The sequence below is a fragment of the Argentina silus genome, assembly GCF_951799395.1.
Source record: "Argentina silus genome assembly, chromosome: 15".
Classification (NCBI taxonomy): Eukaryota; Metazoa; Chordata; class Actinopteri; order Argentiniformes; family Argentinidae; genus Argentina; species Argentina silus.
In genome coordinates this window covers 9,251,032-9,271,765 of record NC_139669.1, presented here as the reverse complement: position 1 = coordinate 9,271,765, position 20,734 = coordinate 9,251,032, and the positions used below count along the sequence as shown (strand labels likewise).

General features: G+C 45.8%; 1 protein-coding gene across 1 annotated transcript in view; it reads left to right on the top strand.

Moving 5' to 3' along the window:
* The window catches only part of LOC310816136 (teneurin-1-like), a gene marked incomplete at its 5' end in the record, with an annotated part of 101,666 nt that overhangs the window by 23,652 nt on the left and 57,280 nt on the right, over nt 1-20,734 (top strand). The window contains 3 exons of the mRNA XM_083686149.1: nt 3,782-4,034; nt 7,967-8,205; nt 18,628-18,798. Of these exons, the coding sequence (XP_083542275.1) occupies nt 3,782-4,034; nt 7,967-8,205; nt 18,628-18,798 (663 nt within the window). The remainder of the gene's footprint in view (nt 1-3,781; nt 4,035-7,966; nt 8,206-18,627; nt 18,799-20,734) is intronic.

Below are 20,734 nucleotides of genomic sequence, written 5' to 3'. Positions count from 1 at the left end.
TAAGAGAGAGGGAGAGGAGGAATGAAGGAGAGGGGGAGAGAGGGAGAGGAGGAATGAAGGAGAGGGGGAGAGAGGGAGAGGAGGAATGAAGGAGAGGGGGAGAGAGGGAGAGGAGGAATGAAGGAGAGGGGGAGAGAGGGAGAGGAGGAATGAAGGAGAGGGGGAGAGAGGGAGAGGGGGAATGAAGGAGAGGGGGAGAGAGGGAGAGGAGGAATGAAGGAGAGGGGGAGAGAGGGAGAGGAGGAATGAAGGAGAGGGGGAAAGACACAATACAATAAGCAATACAATGAGCCCACTGTACACTAATAGATTAATATCATGCCATTCAATGTCACAAACCGTTTCTTGCAGTATAAGTTGATCTTATTATACTTTTGTATGTATCTATATCTAATCTATGGTCTATATACACTCACCGCCACTTTATTAGGTGCACCTTGCTAGTACTGGGTTGGACCCCCTTTTGTAGCCCATCTGCTTCAAGGTTCGACGTGTTGTGTGTTCAGAGATGGTCTTCTGCATAACTTGGTTGTAACGAGTAGTTATTTGAGTTACTGTTGCCTTTCTATCATCTTGAACCAGTCTGGCCATTCTCCTCTGACCTCTGGCATCAACAAGGCATTTTCGTCCAGAGAACTGCCGCTCACTGGATATTTTCTCTTTTTCCGACCATTCTCTGTAAACCCTAGAGATGGTTGTGCGTGAAAATCCCAATAGATCAGCAGTTTCTGAAATACTCAGACCAGCCCGTCTGGCACCAACAACCATGCCACGTTCAAAGTCACTTAAATCACCTTTCTTCCCCATTCTGATGCTCAGCTTGAACTTCAGCAGGTCGTCTTGACCATGTCTACATGCCTAAATGCATTGAATTGCTGCCATGTGATTGGCTGATTAGATATTTGCGTTACCGAGCAGTTGAACAGGTGTACCTAATATAGTGGCCGTTGAGTGTATATATATATATAGAAACGTTTTGTGTTTTTTCTCCAGATCCTCAAGACACCTCATTATTGTATGCTTTCTCAAAGTCCAATTAGGAACATAAATGTTAAGGTACTGCTGAACATATGGAGCGCAAAAGAGCATTGGAAAATGAACATTTTAATGAGCATGATACACACACACACCCACACCCACACCCATTAACACATACACACACACACTAACACCCACACACATTAACACATACACACACACACTAACACACACACACATTATTTTGCATATGTGATCCATTTGAAGTCTTACACCTGCTTAAAGTCACCTTCTGACAAACGCGAACTGTGAGAAAACTCATTATCTGCATAGCCATTAGTGTTTGTGTGTGTGTGTGGGGGGGGGGCACACATTCAGGAACACTGACTGCTTCATTACTTCTGTTTCTCAGTACCTTCAAGGTACTGCTTTAATTGTCCTCGCTGCTCTTTTACATGTTTATTACCTTTCTCCCATACCGTTTTTAATAACATTTCTCAGTACTGCGTTAATACCAGTCCACAGGACTATTTTAAATACAGTATATCCCACCAAATCAGTGGAGGCTGGTGTAGGTAGAAATTGGAGGACAGGCTCTTTGTCTGTGTTGGGGAAGCTACTCTGAAAATGTATTTAACTACATTACCAATTACTTCACAAGCTCTTTGCTTGAGTTGCACAACACTAAAGCTACCCTTGAGAGAAATGTAGCTAAAGCTAGCTAAAGCTATGTAGCTAAAGCTACCATAAAAAGGATACAAAATTATATAAAAAATATATATGTATAAAAATTCACTCCATTGAAACTACTTCAGCCAACACACGACAGTGTGTTACTGAAAGATGACCAGTCCATGTGACAGAAAGTGTGTAACTAAAACACTTAGTGACTTCAGAGAGAGAGAGCACTGGTAAGATGGAGCAAAGCGGGGAGACGAAGGCAGTAAGGGAAGGGAGGGAGGGAGGGAGGGAGGGAGGGAGATTTGATATTCAATGGCTAGAAAATGAGTTGAATTCCAATGGGTTTTTTTGTTTTCTTTTGGAAACATGTAGTGAGTCATGACGGTAGCTTACTCCACCGCTACATGGCAACAATATAATTAACTACTGGAAACATTACTAGGATTTTAATTGAGTTTAACTACTGTACCACCACGCTACAGCAAAATGCAATTAAACTGATAGTTGAGCTACAGTTAGTGGAACTACTCACCAGCACTGCTAATTGTAATGCATGGAATGGAATGAGGAATGGTATTTGAATCCATTCCATGTATTCCATTCCGTGCATTACACTGAGCCCGTCTACCGATTTCTACCTCCACCAGCCTCCCTTGCACCAAAAAACATTTTAATACCTCTCCCCTATACCTGCCACATTAATCCTGTCATATCTCCTGTCCTTCCGCTGAAAAAAGGCTTACTTCATATTTTTTTTTACGTAATCATGTCAGATTTCCTAAAAAATGACCAAAATAGACCAAAGCAGCCAAGAAGGACCTCAAATGGATGTCCAACTCAGTGGTGGCTGGTGGAGATAGAAAATCAGGAGACGGGCTTAGTATAATGCTGATACCATTCCTAATTCCGTTCCATGCATTACAATGAGCCCCATCCTCTGAATTCTACCTCCACCAGACTCTCCTGGTCCAACCCCTCCTGAACCCAAACCCACCCCACTGCTGGGCACATGTCTCACACTGTCAGAACTGGAAACGACTGCTGTAATGACTTTCCCCTCAGAGTTGATTTGATGTTTGATGCCTGTTGGCTGGCCTGCCAAATATCACAGGACTCTTGCCCTATATCGGCAGGCTTATTTAGGTTACATCTACTATTTAATAACATCACAGCGTGTGTGTGTGTGTGTGTGTGTGTGTGTGTGTGTGTGTGTGTGTGTGTGTGTGTGTGTGTGTGTGTGTGTGTGTGTGTGTGTGTGTGTGTGTGTGTGTGTGTGTGTGTGTGTATGTGTGCATGGGTGCGTGTGTGTGTGTGTGTGTGTATGTGTGCATGGGTGTGTTGGGAGTTTGTGGCACTTTAGCAGTTGTCCCAAAGCTGCATAAGCTAAGCCTTCTAATGCACCATCTGGCTGCTCTGCCCCTGGTGTCACACTACTCACCAAGATTACTGCCTGTCCCCCTTCTCCCCTGTTCTCTCTCCCTCTCTCCCTGTCTCCCTCTCTCACCTCAACACAGCCAGTCTCGTCCAGAAAATCCCCTTCTTTTACATTCTCTCTGTTCCTGTGTTGTTATGGCACTTCCACCTGGATGTGACCCTGCCTGGAGAGAGAGAGAGAGAGAGCGAGAGAGGGAGCGAGCAGCCCTGAGGTTAGCAGTTAGAGGTACAGCTGGCCAGCTCATTCCAACAGTAGATCTTATAATAAACATATGTGTTCTGCTGGCGAGGACAGATTAAGCTAAAGCTGTTTCCTCTTTAAAGACTGCTCCGTGTTGGGTCCAGCCAACACTGTGTTTATATAGGGATGGGGAGTGTGGGCAGGCATGCAGGCAGGCAGGCAGGCAGACAGGCAGGCAGGCAGGCAGGCAGGCAGGCAGGCAGGACACTGGACGCTACTGGGCATCCCAAATTGTGTTTTTGTCACTATCAGCATGACAACCAGCTGTTGTGCCTCCTCAGCCAACTCATTTACCCTCAAATGTTCAGAGCAAATTTAAGTCTTATTGTCCATCTTTTGCATTTATACAGTATTCTCTGCTATTAAATATTGACTGTTGATGAAAAATACACTGACACCCCAGCCCCTCCTCTCTCTCCCTCTCTCTCTCTCTCTCTCTCTCTGCAGAGTTGCCCAGCAGTCCAGGTGGTCAGTTCTCCTTCCGACCTCTCCCCCCTCCTCCGCCTCCCCCCCACGCCTGCACCTGTGCCCGCCCGGCCCCGTACGCTCAGGTCAGCCTGCAGAGGAAGACCATGCCCACACGGTGCCAGGCCAGTCAGGGCCACCAGGGCAGCCAGGGGTCAGACATTGGCACGGGCACAGACCCAACACAGATCCACAACAGCTGGGTCCTCAACAGCAACATCCCCCTGGAGACCAGGTGAGGCCTACCACCAGCATCGTTGAATTGGAATGAGCAGAACAGACTTATATATACAGTATGTATCTACATACTGTAGGAGACCAGACGCGTCATACACCTTCTACACTGTAGAATCAGATTTATTCGGATAGAATTCACTTCATAACCTACGAATCAGAATTCAGAATCAGAATCAGAATTCTTTTATTTGGCCAAGTATTTTTGCATATACAGGAAATTGACTTGGTGAGGTTGGTGCATGGACATAAAAAAACAAATAGCAAATATTGACAAGATAGCAAAATATTAACAAAATAGCAATAACAAATTTACAAAAAAGAGCAGCAGAACAATACATCTTGTAGATGCTGGAGGTAACCAACTGAGTCATACCTGCAGGGTAGCATAAGAATCTGCTGTAGCCGTCTCCTCAGGCCATGGTTAATGTGTGTCATGACAAAGACAAAGCAGAGACAGAACCAAGCCTGGCCCCCAACGCGACAGGTGACATTGGAGAGACCTCCTGCAGATCCATCAGCTGCAGGTCACTGGGGACAACTCATCCAGAGCAGAAAGGGCTGTGTGCTGTTGTATCTTACATTGGTGCCAAATGTGCAAGACATGACCAGACCAGATGGACTAGAGACACTCGGCACCTCATGGGCGTTAATAGAGTAGTAGAGAATGTAGAGAAACTTTCTTTTCCTTCCCAGAGAGGCTGAGTGTTCTGTATGTTGGGTGTCGGCTCCACAGTATTCCTCAGTCCCCCCACCAGTCAGTCAGTCAGTCAGTGTCACCCCACCAGTCAGTCAGTCCCCCCACCAGTCAGTCAGTCCCCCCACCAGTCAGTCAATCAGTCAGTGTCACCCCACCAGTCAGTCAGTCCCCCCACCAGTCAGTCAGTCCCCCCCATCAGTCGATCAGTCCCCCCATCAGTCAGTCTGTCAGTCAGTCAGTCCCCCCCCATCAGTCAGTCAGACAGTCCCCCCGCCAGTCAGTCAGTCCCCCTATCATTTACATTTTTACATTTATGGCATTAAGCAGACGCCTTTATCCAAAGGGACTTACAACAAATGTCAGTCAGTCAGTCCCCCCATCAGTCAGTCAGTCAGTCCCCCCGCCAGCCAGTCAGTCAGTCAGTGTCACCCCACCAGTCAGTCAGTCCATCTGGGACCACACTCTCCTCTCTTCAGGAACAGCTTGGGAGAATTATGACTCGAGTTTCAACTTCTGTCCTCCAGAAATGTCTCCAAATGTTTGCAGTTCACACAACAGCAGACTGTTCCATCAAAGAGAATTAAACAGTTGCTGTGTTAGGAATAATTGATTAGAGTATTATTTTGTGGCCTTCGTTTGTGAGTCGGTCTTCGCTGAGATAAAGGAAGGCAAAAACTCAGTTTGCATGTTTAATGAGGAGTTGTTAGCAGCTGAGTTCTTCCATTAGATGAGGATGGGATTGGCAGGCTACCAGCGGAGGGGAAAGGGTTTTAATAAGATATGAATCTACCCATAATTAGATCCTCTCTCATTTAAAGAAAGGAAGAGCGAATTAGATGCAATGACAATTTGAATTAATCATTGGTTATATATACGGTATGAATGTCAATGGGGAAAAAAACCTGTCAGAAGTTCAGTCTAATTTTAAGACTTCATGAAACTCAGTTACTGTATCTATAGAGTATATCAGGTTATATGTCCATCTGGCCGTTCACAGTGCGGGCCACAGGCTACAGGATGTGTCTGTCTGTCTGTCTGTTTGTCTGTCTGTCTGTCTGTCTGTCTGTGCCCCACTTTCGCTCCCCCCCCGGTCTCTCACTTCTTTGTTATTTTGAAATGTTTGTTGACTTACTGTTAGTACCACAGCACACCCACTGGAACGAATGGTAATTTTAACTACTTTGGCAAGAATTCACAGTTTCCTGTCTTCATCATGACTCCCTGATATTCTTATCAGGTCTATCTCAAAGCATGAGATTGAGGATTTACTAAGTATTTACAAACTTAACATGCTTAACGCTAGCTCTTACTGATAGAATTATGAGTGATGCTACAACCTCATTTTCATGCAGCAAAAATAATCTATTTGAGTAAAGCCTGCCAAAGTTCCAGTGCTGCTTATTTGATGAATTCATATTGAAATGAATCGACGTTACGACACTGGAGATTAACATTGTTTGAAGTGTCCATGGATTTCCCATCGTACTGCATTTCTGTTATATTTCTTGAGAGGTCATGTAAGCAGTTCAGCAGATATAGATATTCAATATATTTGACTGTGTCTCGCTGGGTGTGTTATGAAGGAGAGTTTAGACTGTAATAAGTAGACTGGAGCCCTTCTATCCCTCTCATCTCTGAGAGATATTACTAGTCCCTGGTCCACACACACACACACACACACACACACACACACACACACACACACACACACACACACACACTACACTGGAGATTAACATTGTTTGAAGTGTCCATGGATTTCCCATCGTAATGCATTTCTGTTATGTTTCTCTAGAGGTCATGAAAGCAGTTCAGCAGATATAGATATTCAATATACAGTATCTGACTGTGTCTCGCTGGGTGTGTTACGAAGGAGAGTTACGTTTAGAGTTATAGTAAATAGACTGGAGGCTTCTCTCCCTCTCTCATCTCTGAGAGGTTAGACCACACACACACACACACACACACACACACACACACACACACACACCTAAAACTAGTCCCTAGGCCTCAGACATACAGACCTCCCGTGGAGGTGAAACTATAATTTCTTTCCTCTCTCAGGGGAAATCTGTTCTCCTCTATGAGGAACGAGCTTGCTGGGTGTTGCCTGTGGATATTGTCTTGGAAGATCAAGGGGGTGAGAGACAGAGAGAGACAGAGAGAGAGAGAGAGAGAGAGACAGAGAGAGAGAGACAGAGAGACTTTTTCTGAGGCTAGGAAGAGAGATTGGGTGCTTTAACACGGACACAGACGGCATGGTGGGCTGTGGTGTTTTAGGTACCGTGTGACTCCTGGGTGACCCCCTGGTGTGTGAGTGGGCTCGACTGGTGCTCTCTGAGTCCTCTGTGCCCCCTGTCTCAGCTCTCTGAGTCATGGCTTTCTGGGGAGAGGCTGGCTGGGAGGGTTTTGTATTAGACACACTGGTGCTGCAGGGGAACAGAGGATGAGGGTAACAAAGGATGAAGGAAGCAGAGGATGAGAATAGCCAGCTCCATAGTATCTCATGTTTACTGACAGAGGTCTGTTGGAGAGAAGAGAATGAGAGTGTGTGCGTGTGTGTGTGCGCGTGTGAGCACTCCTGACAGTTCGTCAGGGTGGCCATGTAAACTCTCCTCTCCTCTCAGAGCCGCAGCAGTCTGTGACCCTGAAATAAACACTCTCACAGCCGTACCCTGCCCGCCTCCACATTCACACAGCCTTACCCTGCCCGCCTCCACATTCACACAGCCTTACCCTGCCCGCCTCCACATTCACACAGCCGCTCTGCCACATCAGAGTGACATCTCTAGATTATTCTACCTAGGGGGCAAATTCTCCTCCCAGTCCATCCATCCTGAGGCTGTAGAATCCCCCCTCAGGTAGCCTGCGTCTAAAAGACACTGTGAATGACAGAGAAAAAGCTCCGTCTACGTTCATTCCTAAACAGTACCATGTTTGTTAATGACCTGTTCTATTGTGATGCAGGGTTTCCCAAATGCCAGGTTTGGAACCCACTGATGGCTCTAAGCCAGGTCTTTCTGTGTGGCGGTTTCAGGATGGGCCGGTGCCAGAAACACTGTTGGGCTCATTAGAGAGTTTCATGGCATTTAAGGAGGGAACGATTGTTCTTATGAATGTGTCTTTATTTAGTTGTTGTTGAATTCTATTCTGGTTGTGTTCATAATGCTGTTCTGTCTCTGTATATGCTGACGGTGTTGTGTCATAACCTATCCCTCTGTCTTTTCCTGCAGGCACTTCCTGTTCAAGCAGAGCTCTGGTTCGTCGACTCTGCTGTCGGGGGCGGGACAGGGTTACCCTCTGACCTCGGGCACGGTGTACTCCCCGCCCCCTCGGCCTCTGCCGCGTGGCAGCGTCACCAGACCGCTGTTCACCTTTAACAAGCCCCACCGCTGCTGCAACTGGAAATGCACGGCCCTCTCCGCCTCCCTCCTCACCCTCACCCTCGCTCTGCTGCTAACATACGTCATTGGTAAGCTCACTATGGTCACATGCTATGGGCACATTTGACAGTATCCGTGTCAATATAACTACTGTATGTCTAGTACTGTGACTGAAGTCTAAGACAAGTCACAAACAGGATGAGAAAAAAACATGTTTTTAAATGGTGTTTTTTTTTTTGAAGGGGTGATTGAATATGCTTTCGGTGTTTGCCGCATCCAACTATTTCCCCCGTATTTTCTTCCTTTGTTCCACTCTGAGCCTCATCCCCTGTTCCTGTCCCATCTACCTCACCCACACACTCATTTACCCCTCCCTCCTCCCTCTTCATTTACCCCTCCCTCCTCCCTCTTCATTTACCCCTCCCTCCTCCCTCTTCATTTACCCCTCCCTGCTCCCTCTTCATTTACCCCTCCCTCCTCCCTCTTCATTTACCCCTCCCTGCTCCCTCTTCATTTACCCCTCCCTGCTCCCTCTTCATTTACCCCTCCCTCCTCCCTCTTCATTTACCCCTCCCTGCTCCCTCTTCATTTACCCCTCCCTGCTCCCTCTTCATTTACCCCTCCCTCCTCCCTCTTCATTTACCCCTCCCTCCTCCCTATTCATTTACCCCTCCCTGCTCCCTCTTCATTTACCCCTCCCTGCTCCCTCTTCATTTACCCCTCCCTCCTCCCTCTTCATTTACCCCTCCCTCCTCCCTCTTCATTTACCCCTCCCTCCTCCCTCTTCATTTACCCCTCCCTGCTCCCTCTTCATTTACCCCTCCCTGCTCCCTCTTCATTTACCCCTCCCTCCTCCCTCTTCATTTACCCCTCCCTGCTCCCTCTTCATTTTCCCCTCAGTGCTCTGCACTCCACCCAGAAGTCCATTTCCCTCCCGCCGTGCTCAAGGTCATGTTCATTTGAGCAGAGGTACAAATTAAATACATGCACGCACGTGCACACACACATATACCGTGCACACACGCACGCACGTGCGCATGCACACACACGCACACACACACACACACACACACACACACATATACTGTGCACACACACACGTGCGCGTGCACACGCATACACACACACACACACATTAATCCGTAGCTTGAACCATCGTATTCCATTAATGTTCCTGCCCTGGTAATTAGGCTGTAACTGAGGAGCGTGAGTGATGAGCCAGCGACGACATCACCTTTTAATCGGTGCCGTGCTCTCTTCCTGCTTTGAAATGATTGATCTCCATGTTGACGTCACCTCGGGAACAAGTAATGGATGGTATACACCTACATGATTACATGGAGTAGGAGTATTTAGCTTGACCTGAAGGTCCACTTCTAGTTGGTCGTCTTTGGACTCTGACCAACCAGTCACATTAAATAATCAATGAAAAATGCACAGATGTTAACCAGCAGTGTTGAAGACCACATGGCCTGGTTCAAAATGGCCTCTTTTAACTCTCAATTTTATCTTCAAGGTGTAGAGCTTCTTGTTGTTGAGTTGTTCTAGGTAAAAACATGTACAACTATCACGTAGTCTTGATATTATCATTAAACCTTGACATACGTTTTTTTGTGTTGCTGTTTGTGATTCAGGAACGAGATGCATCATATCGTTGTATGTATTGACATTACTCCTTGCCCAACACTCTCAATTCAGAAATAACTCTCTGTTGCTTGGTTTTGTTTGATTGTTTGTATTGTGTTCTTCTCATTGTGAAGAAAAACCATCCCAGCAAATAACAAGACAATGATATAATGTTTCAAATGAATGAATTCAAAGCATTTCAATTACCACAACAAAGGTTATTTTAGGATTTACGGGATGATGCAGAGATTAAGTGAAATCAGTCCGACCCCCTGTGGTGACTCGCTAAAGACATACCCCCATCCTCTCCTCTCCCCCTCTCCCCCTTTCCCCCGCTCCTCCCTCTCTCCTCCCTTACCCCTTGGTGCTGCCTACGCTTTAAATAGATTTGTTAATTTGTTGTCTCACAGCCTCCTTCCCCCTCCCTTCTCCCTCCTTCCCCCTACCTTCTCCCCCTTCCTCCCTCCCTCCCTCCTCCTTCAGTTTCTCCTCTGTTATTAAACACAGCACAGGCGTAAGACAGACATCAGATATCTCAACCAGATGTGATATATTAGGACTGCATTAGAGGAGAGATAGGGGACAGATAAGAGGTAGTAATAATAATAATAATAATAATAATAATAATAATAATAATAACTGTAATATTCACCGTTCCTCACACACTGTCGATGGTGTATCATAAGACAATAAGAGATGGGTCATCAATCATATTAGGCTCAGATATGTACAGCATGGGCCTCTAGCCTCTGAATGACTGTGACTGGGAGAAATCGCAGGGCCGGCTCATTCTAATGTATAAGAAGAAATGAGGTATGGGATGGAGTGTTTGATACCATTCCTCATTCCGTTTCATACATTACAATGAGCCCGTCCTTTGATTTCTGCCTCCACCAGCGCCTCCTGCTATAATACACAGTGGATTATACAGACGCAGCCAGATCAGGGCTGCCATCTTTGCTGCCGCCCAGCGAGCCCCTCACACCAGGCTGCCATATCTCTCTCCCTCTCATGCCCCCCCATGGCTCAGGCTCACACACTCTCTGATGAGTTGCTCTCATAAACCTGTTTCCAGACGGAAGATATCTCTTTGGATATCTTTTGGATTTAACAAAGGAAATATATTTTCGAGTGCAGGCATTTAACGTGATCCTTGCTAAAGCTTGAATATAATAGAGAAACACTTTCCGCAATTGAAAAAGAGAAACGTTGGCCTATGGGAAATGTCAGTTACAAAAGCTCATGATCTCTATGGCAACAGCAAGATACTTCTGACGCATGCGAGAGTGAGAATCCCAGCAGTGCCACCCTGCAATCAAATAATCATATTCCCATCCAAATCACACAGCAATCACGCACACGCCAATGACTTTGTCACACACTGACAAACCAATGACTCAATTATAGCGACATGCTGCCATTCACATTGCTCTTTTCACTCTCTTTTTGTAACTCTCTCTCTCTTTCTCTCTCTATCTCTCTCTCTCTTTCTCTCTCTATCTCTCTCTCTATATATATATCATTTTCACCATAACTCCTCTCAGTATGGGACAATGACACACACACACACACACACCACGCACACCACGCACACACACACAATTACAGACACATAATTACACACATATAATTACACACGCATCTACGACAGCTTGTACGGATGCAGACTTGTACAGTACACATGGATGTGTTGACTTGCTTTAGAAGTAGAAGGTGCAGTCTTAAAGAGACAGTGGACGAACACGGTGGGCTGAGGAGAGATGATGATGTTCTCAGATCATTAGGGAGCTGTAGAGGAGAAGTGTTAGGAGAGGGATTGGTTTAACTGGCTGAAGAGCGGGGAAGTCGATAGAACTGTGCGTGGGTACGTGTGCGTATGCGTGCATGTGCGTGTGTGTGTGTTTATGTGTGTGTCACCTCCTAGGCAGTCGGCCTCTCACAGACAGACCCTTCATGCCTCATTGAGGTCTGTATTGATTGGTCCAGTTTCTCTTTGTTTTCAGACCTCTGTTCTGGTCTTTTGCTGCAGCACTAAATTGCAGCGTGGCCTTTGGTAAAAGAGCTCTAAATGGCTACAGAGTGTTTGGTAACAGAGATCTAAATGGCTTCAGAGAGCCTTTGGCAACATGCTTTAGTTCTGGCTCTCTCTCTCTCTCTCTCTCTCTCTCTTTCTCTCTCTCTCCCTCTCTCTTTCTCTCTCTCTCTCTCTCTCTCTCTGACAGTCTCCACTTCTGTGTGTGCCTAAGTCCCATTTCTAAATGAAGAGCTGTATCAGATCAGACACGCGTGTGTGTGTGTGTGTGCGCGCGCGCGTGTGTGTGTGTGCGCGTGTGCGCGTGTGTGCGTGTGTGTGTGTGTTTAAGAAGCAGTGGGATAGTGTCACCTGTGACAGTAGACAGTGGTTGCCGGAGGGTAACACTGACACGGTGCAGATTCAGAGCTCATTTAACGGCAAGTCCTTCTGAGGGCATGACTCAGCACTCTGAAACCTAATGAGAGAGGGGGGGGAGACGGGGGGAGAGAGAGAGAGAGAAAGAGAGAGACTTTTTCTGAGGCTAGGACGAGGAGTTGGGTGATCTGATCCTACGGTAGATATTTGGTTAAGCATGCATAATGCTGCCTCCATTAGTCAGGCAGAGAGAACAGATGAGTCATTGCAATCCCTCCATTCCTCCATCTTTCAATCCCTCTATCCTCTACTTCCAGATTACAGAAAGGTTATCGCTGTTATGAGACTGATTTGAAAGGTTTATATAAACACTAGCCAGGCGGGAAAGGGCCGAGACACACACACACACACACACACACACACACACACACACACACACACACACACACACACACACACACAGACAGACCACCCTGACAGCCATGACAGGAGTATTAATACCTGTCAGGATAGTAGTGGAAGGAAGGCGAGAAAACCACTTCCTGTCCTCCGTCAGACTGGATGGAGGAATGGCAGATGGACCCCCAGGCTCTCTGTTTCTCTACTCACTGTCGTAAGAGACTGTTGTTGTTTTATTGCCTCTGATGTTTCTCCATCTATCTATTCTCTCCTCTCTCTCTCTCTCTCTCTCTCTCTCTCTCTCTGCTCCCAAAGCTGTTTTTACTGGATGATAACATAGTGTAGCTGTCAGATAGTCTGGTTGCTTTATTTATAGTGCCCTCTAATAGTAATGACTAATTGTAAAAGTAATTACATTATTGTCCTCGGAGCAAATGACTTGATGATTAGTCGCTGATTAGGGTGAATGTAAACATGTTTACATTGCTGATAGTGTTTAATATTTGGTGTAGTTTGGTTGTAAATTGGTATGCAGTTGTTCTTTGCTTTGTGGGCATCAATAGTGTAGAAGTCTCCTCAGGTAACAAGCTGTCAAGCTATGAGAGAGAGGGTATTGATAAAGACTTTTTAACAGTCCAGTGGCACTTGAGCTCAAGCGGCTCTGGACAAGCAAGTCTTTATAATCCCCATCTATCCTTTAACACACACACACACACACACACACATACACTGTCATCACCGGTGATCACTCAGGGTCGAGTATGATTGTCTTCCTGGTGGACTTGAGCATGCTACACTGTGTTTCAATATCCTCAGGATATTCTTTGGGCAGTTCTACACCGAGAACAGTCGTTGCCATTTGCTGGCGTCCCCCAGACATTCCAGATGTCAAGCCTATGTCGACTCAAATCCATGAGATGCCAGTTTGGATCGGGGATACATCCAGGATGTTTTGAATTTGTTCTTTTGATAGAGAAGAGTGTGTTGTTGATAGTGAGATCATTTTCTGCACATTTAGTTAGTAGAAGAACTCCATTCAAGTTTGTGTGACTCCTTCCTTCCCAATTGTGCCTCTCCAAAGGTCATGGTTCTGACCAACCCTGGCATTAAAATCCCCAAGTACAATTATGTTGTCCTCCTTTGGAATTTGTGTGAGCATTACGTCCATGTCGGTGTAGAAGGTCTCCTTCATTTCCTGTGAGTCCAGGGTTGGAGCATACGTGCTCACAACCATAACCATTTGATTGTTTGCAAGCATCAAATCAATGGTCATAACCGTTCGTTAACGCCCATAGGGAGTTTGGAGAGGTGGCTGGTGAGTCCATTCTCAAAAGCAAATTCCACTCCATGGATCCTTGGTTCACCAGCCGGTTTTCCTTTCCAGAAGTAGGTATATCCGCCTTTCTCCTCCTTCAGCGGCCCCTCAATAGAAATCTCCTAAGCTCTCTGGCTATGATTGCGGTTCGCCTTTCAGGTCGATCACTCGTTCTGTCCATTAGGGTTTGTACGTTCCAGGCTCCAAAGTTCATTTGAATTGTTCTTAGTTTCTGACTGCAAAAGAGGTGAACCCAGTGGACACGATAACCCAGTCAAGAGTTAAGAGGCAGGCTATTTTTAAGTTATCTTTTTGAGCCCCTTCCTCCACTGGGGTGAGCAGAGTGGGTCCTAACAAGGGCTGCTCAGTCAAGGGTGCAGCAGCTTTATCTGCCTCAGACTTTTTTGTCCTGCTCCCGTCACCGTTTCCTGATCACCAGAGGACTTGATTCGGGATGTACTGTTCCCTTTCAGGAAGACGCCTGCGCGTGACTACTTTTAACATGGGAAGACTGATGCACAGGCAGTCACCACACGGTCCTTGACAAACAGGAGCCAGGGTCCAATGGCATGGAGACCATGACGATTGGGGACCTCCCTATGCTGCAGCCTTCCTCCCCTTTCACAGCCGTGGTGACTTTCCGTCATCTTCCGCCTGCTCCACCATTGGGGTCTTGGTTGGGTCGCACTTCTTCTGGAACCTCCACCTTGACCTTACCACCCTGGGTGACCCTACCAGGAACTTAGGGCCACATGACTGGCTAAGCTCCAGATGGCATCGCTTTTTGAATCTCAGGAACGCACAAGCTTCTCCACCACAACAAGGTGGAGATCCTCAGTAGAAACACACACATACACATACACACACACACACACACACACACACACACACGCACACGCACACCTCCCCTCCAACATCCTACACCAACCTTCACAACCCCCCTACACACCAACACTCCAATAACCCTAATCTTCTCACACACAGACAACCTCACACCCCCTCCTATACACACCCCGGCACACCACCCCCCCCCCCCACCGGAATCCAATCAATCACCACACATGCAATCATTTCTACACTGATCCACAGCAGGGGAGGCTGGTCGATTGTAATGCATGGAATGGAATATGGAATGGTATCAAACACACATGAAACCATTCCTCATTCCATTCCATGCATCACAATGAGCCCCGTCCTCCGATGTGTGCCTCCGCCCATCCTCCGCTGATCCACAGAGACGTTACAACACATATTCCCCTGACAGCCCAACAACAAACCAGGCCAGGCGTGCAGCACCACATCACACCTCTCTGTGTTTCTCCTCTTGTAAGGGTTTCTGTGTTCACATAAAAAAACAAATTTATCTGCCTGGAGATTACAGCAATAGGAATTACTTACTGCTTGAACATGTTCCATCCATCAGGTGACAAAGACACACAAGTCACATTCCACCTATAATATTCATACATCTCTCCAGCCATATCCATGTATCTCTGCTGGCTACCAAAGATATACCAGAGATACTCTGTTCTAGCCCTCTATCATAACCATCCTGCCCTATCACACATCAGACAGAGCTCTACTGGGCACCACAGACCAGAGGTACCATCCTCTCCCCCCTCTATAGCGCCATCCTATTACCTACACTAGTCATCTCTCTGTCACACTGATAAATGATGCATGTGTGTGGAGGCCCATGCCGGTTAGCGCACTGCACCGCTGGTCTAATATCAGCTCTGCTACTCTGCCACTCTGCCTTTTGCTGCTGCTCTTTAATGACAGGAACTGGGAGAATGCTGCAGAGAGCAATACAGGACGTGTGTGTGTGTGTGTGTGTGTGTGTGTGTGTGTGTGTGTGTGTGTGTGTGTGTGTGTGTGTGTGTCTGTGTCTGTGTCTGTGTCTGTGTCTGTGTGTGTGTGTGGGGGGGTTATGTCTGTGTGTGTGTATGTGTGTGTGTGCGCACGTGTGTAAGTGTTGACAGGAAAATTCCAAATGCTACCCGTCATTTTGAGAGAAATATTGCTGCAAAAGAACAAACCTCAATTAAAACAGCAAGAAACTGTGAAAAACAGCCTATTGTTTTAGCCCTGCCTTGACTGTGTGACCTAATTGGTGCTGTCATGATGATTGACAGTAAATGTCCATACCAGAGTCATATTTGGTCCACATTACCAGGCTGGTAGGCCTTCTCCATCTCTATTGCAGTCTAACTGATGTTGCAGTGAAGCTAATTTATTGCTTAAAGCGACGATGGGGTTTTTTGGAACGAGACGCGATAGCGAGTTCTAATCATGTAACGCAATTGATAATGACAGGTAAAAATTGACTGTGACAGATTTTTTTTCAACCTCGTCCGTCATGTTGACAGATTAAGATTTATTTTACTGGAACCCCTGTGAGTGTGTGTGTGTGTGTGTGTGTGTGTGTGTGTGTGTGTGTGTGTGTGTGGATGTGTGTGGGGGCGGTGTGGGTGCGTGTGTGCGTGCGTGCGTGCGTTTACAGTACGTATGTGTGTGTATGTGTGTGTGTGTGTGTGTGTGTGTGTGTGTGTGTGTGTGTGTGTGTGAGTGAGCCTGCTCAGCCTCCCTAACTCTGCCCCAGCCCTCTCCTACCCACTTCTCCCCATCCCTGTCCTGCTCACTGGTCCTTGTGCGTTCTCTCTCCAGTGGCTGTTTTACAGCTCTGAACGCTAAGTGCTGCAACTAAAGGTCAACAGCCTGAGAGAGAGAGAGATGATGAGGAGGGCCTCAGGGCCTGAGAGGAGACAAGGAGCACAGCACTTACCTGAGGACCTGCCTACTGCTGCTGTCTCCACTGGAGCACGGCCACTCTGGCGCTGAGAGAGGGAGATGGAGGAGGGAGAAGAGAGGAGAGAGAAGAGAGGAGAGAGAAGAGTGAGGGGGGAGAAGAGGGAGTAAGAGCAGAGTGGAGAGGGAAGAAGAGAAGGAAGAAGAGAAGGAGGAAGAAGAGTGGGTAGAGACAAAGGAGAAACAAATAAAATGGAGGAAATAACTAATCAGGTCCTCTATAGTCTAACTACACCAAATACAGTAATACACCCTTTGAGGATAGCTGAATGCACTCATCGTCATTGTCCTGAATACTGATTCTTATATGCTTGTAAAGTGAGAGTATCATAATCAAAGAATAGCATGACATGGAAGCTGCCTGGGGACATATAAAGCATGTATAGAATAACATGATTCTGGAATGGAACATTGGCAATGACTAATTGTATAGTAGAAAGACACTCACTGAAGGGTACCATACGATAGAGCCAATTAGAGTCAGGTCACGACAGGTCTGAGAAAGCAGTAATAGAAGTGTTAAAACAGTATTACTCACAATTGCCATACTGTACGTGTCCATGTTCGTCACACAGCTACGGCTCAATTAGTCAGAATCGAACCACGGAATAGCGCTTCCCTAATGGTTCTGGTAATCCACTGTGCAATGCTTTGAAGCTTCCCTATAATGCTTCATTAGATAGATAAACCAACAGCACTTGGACTTGTCAGAAGTTGAACATGTTGAAATGTGTGGTTCGTCGTTTCCCTGTCTGTTTGAGGCGTCATGGATTCCAGTGAGCTTTTGAGAATGGGATCAAATCTGCTCCAACTCTCGGAGCTCATCAAAAATGTACCATGTTTTCAAAGAAAAATTATAAATTTTTACCAGTACGGTGTAAAGCGAATGTAAATGTCTTTGATCTATTTGGAGTTTAATTAGGTATTCCTCATCAGCTGGAAGAGGAGAGGAGGGTGTGTGTGTGTGTGTGTGTGTGTGTGTGTGTGTGTGTGTGTGCGTGTGTGTGTGTGTGTGTGCGCGCGCACGCGTGTCTGTGTATGTGGCTGTTTGAGAACATCCTATTTTGTGTGGGCATGTGTGTGTGTCTGGGTGGGCATGTGTGTGTGTCTGATTTTCTGGGTACGGGAAATCAGCAGACAGAAGACAGATAGTTAAGTTCATTGAAGTCGTTGGAAGTTCTTTACCTTGATCTAAATGCAATAACCGTCCACTAACTGTCAACACAGAATGTAGTTTACTCTGTGATTTCACTCTTTGTGTTTGTTTGATGTGCTGTATCTGCCTGGGGAACAAAAAACTCAAAATGATTCATTTCATTGTCTTTGTAGTTCGATAGCTCCAAAGGGAAGATCCTTTTTAGACTCTTTTAACTTGGAATCTGAAAGGATTGTTTGACTAAAAAGCTCTTCAGAAGGGAGCACAGTGACTCGTTTGACCAACGACAGTTTTTAGTGGCAGTTTTATTGACAGGCTGGCCAGGCACTAATTAATTTTCTAAATCAGCAGGTGTTGGTTGTTTTTATTTAACATCATCTTTGATTGTTGCCATAGTAAACTTTTTAACAGGGGGGAGTCCAGTGCCCCCCCTCCCCCATATCCTTTGTTGTTTAAAAGGCCCATATGGATTATGAATTCACAGCAGCTTTGAAAGTGTCATTAGTCATGCATAAAAGAATGTGTTAGCAGTTTAATACCAGCCCTGGGCTCAGAAGATCTCCCTTAATTGCCCACCTGTGCCACCACGCTGTGTGTGTGTGTGTGTGTGTGTGTGTGTGTGTGTGTGTGTGTGTGTGTGTGTGTGTGTGTGTGTATATGTGTGTGAGTTAATTGCCCACTGCCATGCTGGGCGCTAATAAGCACATAAACTGTATGAGGGCTTTAAGACAAGCATTAAAGTGGAATCGACCACACCCCTCTGCATGCTCTGAATAATGATCTGTGTGTGTGTGTGTGTGTGTGTGTTTGTCCTCTAGCGGTGCATCTGTTTGGCCTGACCTGGCGGCTGCGTCATGGGGAGAGTCAGCTGTATGAGAACGGAGTGAGATCTATGGACCAGCAGGATCACACCAGTGATACCAGTCCCACCAGTACCATCTACCCCTTGGACACACACAGCCCCGAACACACACATGCCGGAGAGAGAGGTAAGCACACGCACACCATCACTATGAGGAAAAAAAAAGACGATTTTGAGCATCATATTTGAAATATGTATCCACATTTATGGATAATGGTCCACTACTGATTTTCAAGGACATTTGATTTGCTTAAGTACAAAATCCATAGAAAGAAATACATCTATGAAAAAAAGGTATGTGAAATGAATCATTCAATGAGAATGTGAATTTTGAAACGTTAATAACCAGCATATTGAGACTGATATCCTCTGGCATTAATTCAGCTCAGTATCTTATTGGATTAGCATCCTTCCCTGCATATGTCAGGAGCTTGGCCATAAATATTACATCAGTACAGAGCCCCATCAGTCGGAGGATCAGCTCCGAGATGATTACTCATTCATTAGAAAGAAAAGGTAATTGGTTAATCATGTTACCGCTTAGTCTCTACGTGATTGGAATCTCCCTCGGCCACTGACACACCTCTATCTAGACCAATGAAACGGTCAAACCACATAGCACAACCAATGATTGATCCTCTATGTATGAGATCAAAGCATCTCTGCTTAAACAATTCTCACTTGATACAGGTGGGATTGAGCTACTGGGGAGATCAGCACATCAACAACAACAACCAGGCTTGATAGTGGGCATTAAAAACATGAATCTTATAACTTCTGTTATATTATTATTCACGCTTGATCAAATCTCAAAACAAAGGGTTGGGATTAACGTGTGTCCTGGGGGGTATTTCAGAGAGCAGGATTCATTAGTATGTGAGCTAACTTTAGTCAGAGCTCAAATCAACTCTGAATTTTCTGTTCCAAAAAGAGCCCTCAAAGAAAAGCCGGATCCGAAACTATGGTAACAAATCCTGAGCTAACTTACTTGGAATGTGTTAGCATATTTCTATTTCATCAAATACCAAACACTTCGCCTACACAAATGTATGATGAGAAAATTCCATAAATTAATAGAACATGACTGTCAAAAGACAAATCTATTTTTCATCATAGATTCTGATTATTTTAGGCAATATGAGCAACAGGTGGTGACATCGGTGGCAATGAATACCTGACACTGACATGGCTCTTTGTTGTAGCTTCCTGCATTACTTAAATAGAGCTATTGATGTTCATCTCTTGTGCCTTTCAGTGCATGTAAAGTGCAATTACAGGTGTAATTAAGCAGCTTCATTTGACACTGAATCAGCCTCTATGGAACTGAATCATCCTGACTTCCAACTTCAAGTTTTCTGAAGCCGGATTACTTTAGAAAACTCTGAATTTTCTAAACTGTCTTTCTGGAATACCACCCCCCCCCCCAAGATCTGAGGGTCCCAGATGAATGGGCCAGAGGTGGTCCTGCATGTCCAGAGGATAGCAAGGGAGATTATGGTTGATGACATAATCCTGTGTTAGAGATTATCACACTCACGAGCCAACCTCCATCTCCTCTCACACCGAGAGGACGTAATCCCCCCCAGATTACACCAGAGGACGGAGGGAAGACACGGAGGAGGGGGGGGAGTGAGGGAGGAGGTAGAGTAGCGAGGGAGCATGAAAAGAGGAAAAGAGAATGAGTGCAGGTTTTAAGCATGATTCTGTGTTCATGAGACAGTGTTTTATATTACAGACAAGCTCTGTGCTCATGTTAGTTGTTTAATAACACCTAAAGACTAGTTCACTTGTCATGTTCAATGTTTAATGACACCTAAAGACTAGTTCACTTGTCATGTTCGATGTTTAATGACACCTAAAGACTAGTTCACTTGTCATGTTGGATGTGCCTGGTGGAATCATCTCAGCAGGAGAGAGTTGTCATCTCCTCAGGAAGACAGCACGACATGGTGCTCGCATACATGTAGACATGTCAAATCAGATATTGTCTGTATTAGTGGAGGCTGGTGGAGGTAGAGGACAGGCTCATTGTAATACATGGAATGGAATGAAGAATGCTATCA